This window comes from Crocuta crocuta, unplaced genomic scaffold (assembly GCF_008692635.1).
Source record: "Crocuta crocuta isolate KB4526 unplaced genomic scaffold, BGI_CrCroc_1.0 scaffold228, whole genome shotgun sequence".
NCBI lineage: Eukaryota > Metazoa > Chordata > Mammalia > Carnivora > Hyaenidae > Crocuta > Crocuta crocuta.
Window position 1 is genome coordinate 3,500,869 of NW_027532820.1, and position 14,274 is coordinate 3,515,142.

The 14,274-nt window shown below is 41.0% G+C and overlaps 1 protein-coding gene across 2 annotated transcripts in view; it reads left to right on the forward strand.

Annotated features, from left to right (window-relative positions):
- The first annotated feature begins 9,066 nt into the window (after positions 1–9,066).
- CREB3L2 (cAMP responsive element binding protein 3 like 2) overlaps positions 9,067–14,274 on the forward strand; it is a 121,186-nt gene continuing 115,978 nt past the window's right edge. Inside the window, exon 1 of one of the 2 annotated variants that reach the window (XM_077781023.1) lies at positions 9,067–9,548. In XM_077781023.1, the coding sequence (XP_077637149.1) occupies positions 9,447–9,548 (102 nt within the window). In that variant the 5' untranslated portion in view covers positions 9,067–9,446. Of the gene's footprint in view, positions 9,549–11,144; positions 11,163–14,274 lie in introns of those variants that run through there. The other variant, XM_077781024.1, reaches the window with a different exon arrangement.

Genomic DNA, 14,274 nt, shown 5'->3' on the forward strand with positions numbered 1-14,274 from the left:
AAGTGATTGAATCAGTTATCATAAACCTCCCAACAAACAAAAGTCCAGAACCAGATGGCTTCGTTGCTGAATTCTACCAAACATTTAAAGGAAAATTAATACCAACCCTTCCCAGACTTTTTCAAAAAATAGAAGAGGAGGGAATACTTAACTAGCTCATTTTATGAAGCCAGCACTACCTTGATTCCAAAACCAGACAAGGACACCACACACACACACACACACACACACACAAATGACAGGCCTATATTCCTAATAAATACAAATGCAAAAATCTTCAACAAAATATTATCACACCAAATCCAACGATACATTAAAAGAACAATATACCATGATTAGGTGGGATTTATCCCAGGGATGCAAGGATGGTTCAGTATCCACAAATTAATGTGATATGGCACATTAACAAGATGAAGGATAAAAATCATATGATCATTTCAATAGATGCAGAAAAAGCATTTACTAAAATTCTACGTCCATTTATAATAAAAACTCTCCACAAAGTAGGAACATACCTTAACATAATAAAGTCTGCGTATGACAAGCCCCCAGCCAACATCATATTCAATGGAGAAAAGCTGAAAGCTTTTGCTCTATAGTCAGGAACAACACGAGGAAGTCTACTCTTACCTCTTCTATCCAAATAATACTGGAAGTCCTAGCCAGAAAAATTAGGCAAAAATAAATAAATAAATAAATAAATAAATAAATAATAGTATCCAGATAAGAAAGGAAGAGGTAAAGCTATCACCATTTGTAGATGACACAATATTATATATATAATGCCCTAAAGACTCCACCAAAAAACTGTTAGAACTAGTAAAAAATTCAATATAGTTGCAGGATACAAAAATCCACATACAAAAATCTGTTGCATTTTTACACACTAATAATGAACTATCGGAAAGAGTAATTTAAAAAACAATTCCATTTACAACTGCATCAGAAGAATGAACTACCTAGGAATAAATTTAACCAAGGAGGTAAAAGACATATAACTGAAAACCATAAGACACTGATGAAAGAAATTAACGAAAATATAAATAAGTGGAAAGATATTTCTTGTTTCATGATTGGAAGAAGTAATATTATTAAAATGTCCACATTATCCAAAGTAGTCTACAGATTCAGTGTAATCCCTGTCAAAATTCTGATGACGCCTTTCATAGAAACAAAACAAACAATCCCAAAATAGGCAAAGCAATTTTGAGAAGCTAGAGCAACCTGGGGGCATCATTCTTCCCACTTTCAAACTGTATTACAAAGCTATAGTAATCAAAAGGGTATGGGTATTGGCATAGAAACAAACAGATAGATCAATGGAACGAAATAGAGATCCCATTTCCTCACTAGTTATGTGTCTGTTCAGGTTTTCTACCTCCTCCCGTGTGAATTTTGGTAGTGTATGTTTAGGAATTTGTCCATTTCTTCTAAGTTGTCCAATTTGTTGGCATATAATTTTTCATAGTATTCCCTGAGAATTGCTCATATTTCTGAGGGGTTGGTTGTATTTAGTCCATTTTCATTCATGATTTTGTCTATTTGAGTGCTCTCTCTTTTCTTTTAGAGAAGCCTGGCTAGAGGTTTGTCAATTTTGTTTATTTTTTCAAAAAACCAATTCTTGGTTTCATTGATCTGTTCATCTGTTTCTTTGGTTTCTATATTGTTTATTTCTGCCCTGATTTTTATTATTTCTCATCTCCTACTGGGCTTGGGTGCTCTGGTTGCTCTCCTTCTAGTTCCTTTAGGTGCACTGTTAGATTTTGCACCTGTGCTGTTTCTCATTTCTTGAAATAGGCCTGGAGTACAATGTACTTTCCTCTTAGGACTGCCTTTGCCGCATCCCATAGAGTTTGGATTGTTGTATTTTCATTTTCATTTGTTTCCATATATATAAATTTCTTCTATAATTGCCTGATTTGCTCACTCGTTCTTTAGTAGGGTGTTCTTTAACCTCCGTGTTTTTGGAGGTTTTCCAGACTTCTTACTGTGATTTATTTCAAGTTTCATAGCATTGTGATATGACAGTGTGCATGGTATGATCTCGATTCTTTCATATTTATTGAGGACTGCTTTATGTCCCAGTATGCGATCTATCTTGGAGAATGTGCCATGTGCACTTGAGAAGAAAGTGAATTCCATACCCTCAGGATGTAGAGTTCTAAATATATCTGTCAAATCCATCTGGTCCTATGTGTCATTCAAGTCCATTGTGTCTTTATTGATTTTCTGTCTAGTTGATCTATCCATTGCTGTAAGTGGAGTATTAAAGTCCCCTGCTATTAGCACATGCTTGTCCATAAGTGTTTCTGATCAGTTACCAAAAATCTCCCAACAAATAAGAGCCCTGGGCCAGATGGCTTCCCTGGGGAATTCTAGCAGACATTTAAAACAGAATTAATACCCATTCTTCTCAAACTATTCAAAAAAAAAGAAATTGAAGAAAAACTTCCAGACTCATTTTATGAAGCCAGCATCACTGATTCCCAAGCCAGACAGAGACCCAGCAAAAAAAGAGAACTACAGGCCAATATCCTTGATGAATACAGATGCAAAAATTCTCAACAAGATACTTGCAAATCGAATTCAACGGCACATAAAAAGAATTATCCACCATGATCAAGTGGGATTCATTCCTGGGTTATAGAGCTGGTTCAATATTCACAAATCAATCAGTGTGATACATCACATCAACAAAAGAAAAGATAAAAACCATATGATCCTGTCGATAGATGCAGAAAAAGCATTTGACAAAATACAGCACCGCTTCTTAATAAAGACCCTTGAGAAAGTCGGGATAGAAGGAACTTACTTAAACATCATAAAAGCCATGTATGAGAAGCCCTCAGCTAACATCATCCTTAATGGGGAAAAACTGAGAGCTTTCCCTCTGAGATCAGGAACACGACAGGGATATCCACTCTCACCACTGTTGTTTAACATAGTGCTGGAAGTCCTAGCATCAGCCATCAGACAACAAAAGGAAATCAAAGGCATCAGAATTGACAAAGAAGATGTCAGACTCTCAACTTTTCGCAGACGACATCATACTCTACATAGAAAACCTGACAAACTCCACCAGAAGCCTACTAGAACTGATCTATGAATTCAGCAAAGTTGCAGGGTACAAAATTCATGTACAGAAATCGGTTGCATTTTTATACACCAACAATGAAGCAACAGAAAGAGAAATCAAGAAACCGATTCCATTCACAATTGCACAAAAAACCATAAAATACCTAGGAATAAACCTAACCAAAGATATAAGAGATCTGTATGATGAAAACTATAGAAAACTTATGAAGGAAATTGAAGAAGACACAAAGAAATGGAAATACATTCCATGCTCATGGATTGGAAGAATAAATATAGTTAAAATGTCATTACTACCCAAAGCAATCTACACATTCAATGCAATCCCAATCAAAATTGCACCCGCATTCTTCTCAAAACTAGAACAAATTATCCCAAAATTTGTATGGAACCATACAAATGAGACCCCGAATAGCCAAAGTAATATTGAAGAAGAAAACCATAACAGGAGGCATCACCATCCCAGACTTTAGCCTCTACTACAAAGCTGTCATCATCAAGCCAGTATGGTATTGGCACAAAAATAGACACATAGACCAACAGAAAAGAATAGAAAACTCAGAATTGGGCCCATAAGTATACAGCCAACTAATCTTTGACAAAGCGAGAAAGAGTATCCAATGGAAAAAAGACAGCCTCTTTAACAGATGGTGCTGGGAGAGATGGACAGCAACGTGCAGAAGAATGAAACTATATCATTTTCTCACATCATACACAAAAATAAACTCAAAATGGATAAAGGAGCTGAACGTGAGACAGGAAACCATCAAAACCCCAGAGGAGAAAGCAGGATAAAAACCTCCTTGACCTCCACCGCAGCAACTTCTTACTTGACACATCCCCAAAGGCAAGGGAATCAAGAGCAAAAATGAACTATTGGGACCTCATCAAGATTAAAAGCTTCTGCACCGCAAAGGAAACAATCCATAAAACTAATAGGCAATCGACGGAATGGGAAAAGATAGTTGCAAATGACATATCAGATAAAGNAGGAGGAACTTAACGGAGGACCGTGGGGGAGAAGAATGGGGGAAAATAGTGGGGGAGCGGGAGGGAGGCAAACCATGAGAGACTCTTGAATGCTGAGAACAAACCTAGGACTGATGGCGGTTGGGGGGGAGAGGGGGGGGATGGGCATGGAGGAGGGCACTTGTGGGGATGAGCACTGGGTGTTATATGGAAACCAATTTCACAGTAAACTATTAAAAAAAAAAAAAAGAAATAGAGATCCCAGAAAGAAATCCATGCATATATAGTCAATTAATTTATTACAAAGGAGCAAATATACAAAGGGAAATGACAGTCTCTTGGATAAATGATAATGTGAAAACTGGACAGCCCCATGAAAAGAACGAAATAAAACCACTATCTTTTTTTTTTTTAATGTTTATTTATTTTTGAAAGGAAGAGAGAGAACAGGGGAGGGTCAGAGAGAGACACACACAGAATCCAAAGCAGGCTCTAGGCTCTTAAATGTCAGCACCAAGCCTGATGCGGGACTCAAATTCACAAACTGCGAGATCATGACCTGAGCTGAAGTTGTATGCTTAACCGACTGAGCCACCCAGGAGTCCCAAAACAAAACCACTATCTTAAACCATACCCAAGAATTAACTCAAAAGGGAATAAAAACTTGAATGTAAGACCTGAAACCTGAAAAATCCTAGAAGAAATCATAGGTGGTAAGCTCCTTGACATTGGTTTTGGTAACAATTTTTTGGATTTCACATCAAAAGCAAAGGCAATGAAAGCAAAAATAATAAATAAGTGGGGCTATATCACACCAAAAACCTTCTGTGCAGTAAAGGAAACCATCTCAGAATGAAAAGGCAGCCTACCAAATAGTATTAAATATTTGCAAATCATGTATCTGATATGGGGTTAATATCCAAAATATATCAACTCATATAACTCAATAGCATAACAACAAATAATCCAACTAAACAATGTGCAGAGGATCTGAACAGACATTTTTTCAAAGACATACCGATGGTCAATAACTACATAAAAACATATTCAACATCACTAATCATCAAGGAGAATGAAGAAGGGTAAATGAAAACTACTATATCACCTCACACGTTAGAATGGCTATTATAAAATAGACAAGAAACTGCAAGTGTTGGTGAGGACATGCAGAAATGGGAACCCTTGTGTAGTGTTGGTGAGAATTAAATTGGTTCATCCACTATGGAAAACAGTATGCATGTTCCTCAAAAAATTAAAAATATACCTGTCATATGGCTCAGCCATTCCACTACTGGGTATTCATCTGAAGGAAACAAAACTACCAACTAGAAAAGGCATCTGCAGCCCCACTTTAATTGCAGCATTATGTACAATAGCCAAAACACAGAAGCAACCTAAGTGTCCATTGGTGGATGAATGGATTTAGAAAATGTGTTATAAATACGCAATGGAAGATTATTCATCTATTCAAAAGAAGGAAGTCTTGCCATTTGCAACAACATGGATGGACTTTGAGGGTGTTATGTTAAGTGAAGTAATTCAGGAAGAAAGACAAATACTGTATGATCTCACTTACATGTGATATATAAAAAAAAAAACTGAATGGATAGATATAGGGATCAGACTGGTAGCTATCACAGGAGATGGGAGGTGGGCAAAATAGGTGAAGTGAGTCAAAAGTGGTACATAAATTCCCCGGTTATAAAATAAATAAGTCCTGGGAGTATAATGTACATCATGTTGACTATAACCACATATTGTGGTGATCTTTTTGCAATATATTCAAATATCGAGTCATCATGTTGTGTACTTGAAACTAATGAACAAGTGTAATGTTTTATGTTAATTCTATCTCCAAAAAAAAATAATAAAGAAAAGAAAAAGAGAAAGACACAGGAGTAACTGCTGCTACTTTTTAAGAATGCCATAGAAACTGGGGGTGGGGTGGGGGGAAATGTCATCTCAATTGCTAAATCCTAAGAAAGAGAGGGAAAGGGTCAGACAAGACTCAAGTGTAGAACAAAACATATGCTGGTGAGAAGTCTTGTGTACATTGAATGGGAGAAGGAAACATGAAACACGGAAGGCTGAAAAACTCACCATTAGGGACTGTGACGCTATTTTTAGAGTACAGGTAAATTTAATCAAACATTTAGGGTACCAATTATTATATTATTCTACGAAGAGAAACGTATTGGCTTAAAAACAACATATGTGTATTACCTTTTGTGTCCATGGGTCGGGAATCTGCAGCTTAGCCTAGTTCTCCGGTTCAGGGTCTCTCACAATGCTGTAGTCATCTCCAGGTTCATCCTGGGGATGACTGCTCCCAAAGTCACTCATTTGGTTATTAGCAGTTGCTCAAGGGTTATTGGACACATAGATTCAGTTCCTTGTGGGCTTCTCCACAGGGTAGCTCCCAGAATGGCAGCTGGCTTTCCTTGGAGCAAGCTAGCAAGAGAGAAAGAGAGAACAAGCAGCTGGGGAGTCAGAATCTTTCTTGGCAGCCATAAAAAAATACCTTACCATACTCTGTTTGAAGGAGGTTCAGCCCACACTCAAGGGCAGGGAATTACCAAGAAGCAGAATAATTGGAGCCAAGAAGCTGCCTACCACCTGGGGCATAACCAGGGGCTGACTCTGTCACAAGCAAAAATATTTATATTCTACCATTAAGGAGGATGTACATGTTTCCTTCTTACTCATATTGAGTGTTATGTGAAGAGGATGTGAATGATGTAGCAGATTTAAAAATGAAAATCAAGGACCAAGAGAAAAATGAGAAAACTATTATACAAAGAAGGTGTATGCCCATAAACTAGAATTTCTACTCACTTATTAAAATATTCTCAAAAGTCCCAGGAGATAGGACCAGACAAACAGAATCGTTTACATGATAATCTGCTGCTTAAAGACAACACATTATTCTAAGACCTTTAACTTACCCCACTCACCAACAAATATTTACAAGGGAGAAGAAGTAATACCATATATCTGAATGTGTCTTCGTAAGGAACTTCTAGAGACACTTGGCAGACTCCTTTATATTTAAAATGAGGAAACTAATTAAAAATACCAAACACAAAAAGAACAAACTATATTTTCAATGACTTTGTTTCCTTAAAAGGAGGAGTCTAAAAAGAGGAAGAAAAAATCACAGGGTTGGGGGAAAATACTTTAGAACAGGCTCTCTCTCTTCCCTAATCTAGGCAGGCTGGTGATCTAATCCCTGCCCATCTCTCAGGCCCCCTCTCCCATCGCTCACTGAGGAAAATCTTGCTGCAGAAACTGGCCTCCCTGTCAGTCAGCAAAACACCAGCTCCTTCTCAAACCTCCTTTCATTCAGGTCTGTGCTCAAATGTCACTTTCCCAGAAAGAACCCTGAATGCTCTCTAAACAGCATGGAATTGCCCCATCCTCTTAACTTGCTTTTAATTTTCTTTATAGCCATCACTACGTTCTGAAATTACATTATGGCTTTATTTCTTTATCTGTTTTGTTTGTTTGTTTGTTTTTTGCCTGACTCTTCCACAGAGATTAAAAAAGCTCTACCTGGAAAACAGTGTGGAGGTTCCTCAAAAAATTAACAATAGAACTCCCCTATGACCCAGCAATAGCGCTGCTAGGAATTCACCCAAGGGATATAGAAATGCTGAGGCATAGGAGCACATGTACCCCAATGTTCATAGCAGCACTCTCCACAATAGCTAAAACATGGAAATAGCCTAAGTGTGCATCAATGGACTACTGGATCAAGAAGATGTGGTTTATCTATACCATGGAATACTACATGGCAATGAGAAAGAATGAAATCTGGCCATGTGTAGCAACGTGGATGGACCTTGAGGGTGTTATGCTGAGCGAAATAAGTCAGTCAGAGAAGGACAAATATCATATGTTTGCACGTATAGGAGGATTAGGAGGAACTTAACGGAGGACCATGGGGGAGAAGAGGGGAAACGGTGGGGGAAAGGAAGAGAGGCAAACCATGAGAGACTCTTGAATGCTGACAAAAACTGAGGACTGATGGATGTGGGGGGAGGGGGGATGGGCATGGAGGAGGGCACTTGTGGGGATGAGCACTGGGTGTTATATGGAAACCAACTTGACAATAAACTATTTGTAAAAAATAAAAAAATTTTAAAAAAAAGGAGGAAGAAGAAGAAGAAAAAAAAAACCTCTATCAATTCAAGGTCTTTAGCTCATTGCTCTTCAGGACCTGGAAAAGCAAGCCATTGTCTCTTATCAATAGTGTCTGTAGGATGACTTGAAAGCAAAACAAAAGTGAAACCCCTAGAAAAAAACATGTTAGGAGAAAAGCATAGCAGAAAGGGGGCGGAAAATGTGAAGAACAGGCAATGACAATTTGCTAGAACTGTGCTAATACAGAACTCGTGCACAATGGGGAATATTTATATTTGTGTATAATATCTAACTCATTTTTTAAGAAGTCTCGAAAGACTCACGTGAGCTAATATATATTAAGAATATTTACGACCGTATACAGATATTTAAGACAGCATATAAAATATTTAAGACGACATATAAATCGGCCACATAGCAGCTCTCTGTAGCAGCGCGCGTTAACTTTTCGGTATTCTAAGCGAAGGTACTGAGTTCGCCCTCCCTCTTTTGTAAAATGTATTCTTGTCGCTATTTGATTGGCTGTCTCTCCCAGGCTTCCCCTTGTCATTGGTTACAATGCCAGTCCATCACTCTCGGAGTCAAGCACTCCATTGGCCCGCTGCCTTAGAGAGCTGTGGCTGGTTGCGCTCTGGCAGAAGGAGTTCCCTGGTGACGTCAAAGGCGCTCCCCGCCCACATTCCGAAGCCTGGGCAGAGACTGCCCCCTGCCCCGCCTTAGAGGCGGGACAGGGCGGAAAGCCAGACTTCTGATTGGATAGGGTGGGCGCAGTGAGTATCCGATTGGTCACTGCTTTAGGGGGAGGTGGAGTCAGAGAAGGATCCTGGAGCCGAACTGAGACGCTCTGGGGAGTCTCAAAGTTTGTGTCTGGAGCTGTAGTGGAAAGTGGGCTTATTGCGAAGGAATTTTCTTAGGATGAGAGGTGATCTCCTGCTTTTATTTTGGATGCGCGCCCAGCTTTAACCCCTTCAGCCTTCCGCCAGATCCGTGGACAGCCTGTCTCTCTCCGGCGATTCTCAGATTTCCGAGGACCCCGGACGGGAACCCTTGGCAGTTCTCTCTCAGGCAGAGCAGAGAACGTTTTCCTTTCCAAGTGCATAAGCCACACGCGCACAGACGCACACGCGCACACACGCACCCCCTCCCCCCGCCCCCGCGGAGCCGGACCTCGCCCTCCGCGGCGGCCCTGCCCGCTCCCCTCCTGCCCTCCGCATCCTCAGCCCGGCGTCCCTCGGACCAGCATGGAGGTGCTGGAGAGCGGGGAGCAGAGCGTCCTGCAGTGGGACCGCAAGCTGAGCGAGCTGTCAGAGCCCGGGGAAACCGAGGCTCTCATGTACCACACGGTGAGGACTCGGCGGGGCGGGGAAGGGGCGCCTTGCAGGGGGAGGTGTGGTCCTCAGAGGAACAGCTGAGGAAAGGGACCTGGGAGGGAAGTATCTGGGAAGAGGCAGGCATGCCCGGAGTGAAGAAATCTAGAGAGAGGTGTGGTTTTCTCTCTGAACAGATAGACGCGGGCAGCTGGCCCTTTTAAAGTTTTCCTAATAGTAATGACAGTTTGTATTTCTTTAGCAATTTGTACTTTTTCCTCCCGAGCCTTTTTCACATCTGTAATGTCCTTTGCTCTCGCTGTAGGCACCGTAAAGCAGAAGAGGGAGGTACTGGAGAATAAGATGCCATTGGTTTAGTTTGCTACTAATTTTGTGGGAAGGTTTTAAAAAACTAAACAAAGTGGCATTTCCTTTCTTTCGCTGTCATATTCTCTCTCTTTACTTTCTTGGTTAGATTTCAGTTAGTATACGTGTGTATTAGTATACGTGTGTGTGTGTGTGTGTGTGTTGGAAAGGCCCCTTTGACATTAGGAGGGAGACTATTTGGTTTAACTGTGCAGCCAAGAAATCTGCTTCCTCTCCCTTCAGAGTAAAATCAGCAGAGTCTGGAAAATCTGAGGCAGCTGCATATTTCAGAAAAGCTTTGGAGAAGATAGGATAGCTCACCAGTTCTTTGTTCAGCCTCATGCCTCGGGGACCCCTTTGGGGATCGAAATGTCACAGAACACCGCACATTTCTCTTAAAGTTTCCATCTCAAATCTTTGGTTCTTGAATTTGCAAAATGAAATTCGGTTTCCCACAGCCAGCCATGTTAATATGATTTTATGTGAGATCTCTTTGTTGTGTGTGTTTTATAAATGCAGAAGTTTGTAATGAGAGAGAGGGAGGGAGGGAGGAAGGGAGGCAGAGGCAGAGAGACAGAACACTAATGAGAAAATGAGAAGCTTGGCTGTTTTTCCTTCATGATTCTTTTAAGGGGGTCCGTGCCAGGATATTTGAACCTTTTGCAAAATGGCCTGCGGGCTCCGCCTCCTTGCCCTTTGGCTCTGGCTGACGTTATTTTGGGAAAAGGGATGAGGGCCTCCCTGTGATTCCCACCGAAGCATTCGCGGTGGCGGAGAAGGGCTTGTTGAAAAAAAATGCAGAGTGCTGGGCTGAGAGGGAGTGGTAGTTCATGATGGGGCAAAAGCCAGATGTGTATCGTGATCTGGGTTTTGCCCACTGAGCCTTTTCCCTGAGGAGACCACGTGGGTTGCGTTCGGATCGGTGGCCCAGATGTGCTTCCTGTTGTCAGCGCAGAACTCGGAGCACGAGCACCTTGGCCTTCAAGTGCCTTCTGATCGTTGGGTGCTCCAGGCGCCAGCCATTGGCAGAGAGGCGGTTCCTGTCTTTTGTTCTCCGACAAACTGTGAGCGAGTCTCATCCAGCAGCCGTAAAGCCCAGTTTTGGGGTTGGCTTTCAGCTGGTGGGATGAATTATGTTCAGGCGACCTCGGTCCCTTTCAGCCCATGGCTTGCATTTGTGAAATCACAGGCCAGGATTTGAGATGCTACCTGTGACTTGACATGAACTCCAGACGGGACAGCTTGGACCTGCTCTTATTAAGATCTTTATGTACCGTTTCAGGGGTAGGGATCTTAACATTCCTTTTGGTATTAAGGGCTCAGCTTTTATGTGTCACAGTGAGGAAGCAGTGATGTGTGATTATTTTTCTTCTAATTTAATTTTTTTAAACGACTTTTAGCTCTACTGCTTAGGGATGTATGTCTCTTCCAGGCATACTGGACTCTTGCAGGCAGCTGACTCATTTAAAATGCCACTCATCGTTGCTACGAGTCCTTGCCACTGTGTGTATGAATTAGTGTTGAAAGAGGTATTGGATTTAGTAGCACAGACGACTGGATTGTATTCCTTCTAAACTAAGGGGAGTATGGCAGAGATCTGAGAATAGATAACTTTCCCATCTGTTTCTTGAACTCTGTTGGGTATCCAATTGCAGAACTGGTTATTATTGCTTTGGTCCAAAATGTGGAATGGCTTGACCTCCAGGTCTAAAAAGGGATTTAGTTACCGCATGCATGATTGCTTATGTCCTGTTTTAGCAAACCTGTCACCTACCTGATTTTAAAAACATAGAAGGTTCAAATTGTCTGAGGTCGGGACTGTACGTCTCTGGCACTTTTTGTGAGCCATTAGGAGCAATGTTTTTCTCATTTGGTTATTGTAAAGAAGACTTCTTGGTTCAGAAGGACAAAGGCCTGGAGGGCGGAAGGTTCAAAGTCTACAAAATAATGGGGTGCATGGATGGAATGAATATGGACTTGCTCATTCGATCCTGAATTATTACAGCTTTGGGCTTCCTCTTGAAGCGTAAAAAATAGTTCCCCTACAGATGACAAAATATTATTTTGGATCGGTGCCTGGTGCTTTTATGAACATTGTTTCTTCTAGACTGTGAACAGGCTGAAAGTGGGCTTAGAAAAGATGGTGGATCTAAAAAATGAGGAGTGTGTCTCTTACGGTTTGAAATCATTGTAAGAAACCTTGTTGCTTCCCCCAAACCTGCCTGGATGTTGGGCATTGCTAATACATATGTTGTGTCCCTCTAAGATTCTGTGCAAATTACATTTCTGGAAATTTATTGCGGGATGTTGTAATTCAAAGAGCAAAACAGGCTATAAACTTTATAGTATGTGTATACAATTTATATTCAGAAGGATGCTCAAGAAATGGATTGTTTCTGGCAAGGGGACCTGGGGACTGGGGTCAAGAGAAGGAACAGGGGAGAGGGAGTTACTTACATACTATCCTTTTGTGATGTTCTAAAATTTACCTTCTTTTTTTTTTTTCTGTTTGTTTATTTTTGAGAAACTGAGAGAGACAGAGCATGAGTGAGGGAGGGGCAGAGAGAGAAGGAGACACAGAATCTGAAGGAGGCTCCAGGCTCTGAGCTGTCAGCACAGAGCCCTGTGTGGGGCTCGAACTCATGGACCACAAGATCATGACCTGAGCCAAAGTCAGACGCTCAACTGACTGAGCCACCTAGGTGCCCCTAAAATTTACGTTCTGAATGTATTTAGAAAATGAAGAACTAAAGCTTATAGGCACCATGTAAAACTGGACTAGAGGTAATTTTAGCCTGAGTCTCCTGAGGGGCAGAGAGGATCTAGTGCTCCATTAAAGCTCAACGCCTCTTAAGTCAGAGGAGGCCTTGGGTGAAGAGAGGAGGAGGTAGGGGTGCTTGGTGGAAAGGGGCTCTCAGGGTGGAGGATTAATGGTGGGTTTGATAAACTTTATGATCTTGGTGACTTTCTTATATCTTGGTTTAAGAATCTGGAAAATACGGATTTGTTTTCAATTTTTGCAATGATTTTAATCTTTGTAAAAAAACGATACAATGGGAGCTATGATGCCTTGGTAAAGATAATGACAGACGTCTTGCTTGTTTTCAATGCTGTTCACATACATCCAGTACTTTGTAAGGTTCTTTAGTGGTTATGGACTAAAATTTATATCTCGTTGGTTCTTAAGGTGAAACGACCGATTCCAGACAGTGGGAGGTAGAGAGTTAAGGGGGGTGTTCAACCTGCCTGGTGTGCAGATGTGAAGGCCATCTGGCTTCCACATCTATCACTGAGTGCCAAGATGGAGTTGGCTGGTCTCACAGGCTGGTGGTTTCTCCTTATTCCTGGCTGGCCCAGCAACTGATGTGGCTCCAATGGGATATTGAAGCTTTTGGTTGATGTTCCACCTTGGAGATAACTCTTATTGTTGGCCTCTGGCCAGGTCCTAAGGGGGAACCTGGGTCCTTGTGGCTAAAGAATCATTCTTTACTTGTCACCTGATCTCCACAAACCGAGTGATGAGTAATGAGTTTACACAGAATTGCAGAGCAAACGTAGTTTGTCTTCAGTGCCCTCACTTCACCTTTCTTCACCTTCGTCTTCAGCTTTGTCTCCCTTCTTCGACCCCAAGTACTCAGTGTAATGGTGTTCTCTTTCTAACCCCTCCTCTTAAATTTTGGTCTCCTGAAAGATTTGATGAACTTACACTTAAAATTTAAATATTAGTAAGACTAAACATATGGCCCCTTAAATGGGCATTTATATTTACCGGTAATTACTTCAGCTCAAAAGGGTGAATTTCCAAGTAGGGGACTTAAGGCAATATTGAGGTTGTAGAGGAGGAATATTTGGGGAGTAGAGGGAACTCTCACTACTCTTCCACAGTCCCATCTATGTGGCCTATATTTATTAGGGAACCAGGTACATGTATTGCTAACTTATTCATGATTTAAAGGACTTTTGTTGGCTTGGTAAAATTTCGTTGACCCATTATATTATTGTCTCTGAAACTGTTCTCCATGGTGACAACACAGATTAGGGAATGGGGAATTCAGGCACAGCCCTGAAGGATGAGACGGCAAGATTGAGTTTTGTACTTGCCCTCTTTCTTGAAAGACTCCCCATGTAATAATATTCTATGGAAGCAGGGAAGTTTGATGTGAAGTTGCTCTTACAAAAGAAATGAGACATTGTATCTAGATTAATAATTGAATTAAATTATAAAGTTGGCAGCTGTAAGTAACTGAAAACTGATTCAGACTGCTTATACAGTAAGTAAATTATTATGTCATGTTGTAAGAGTCCTAGAAGTATGGCTCCTTGTTTGGCTCATTCAGCAACAATTTGGTGTCATTATAGTCCTAAGTGCCATCCATCGATGTGCAGATTTCATCTT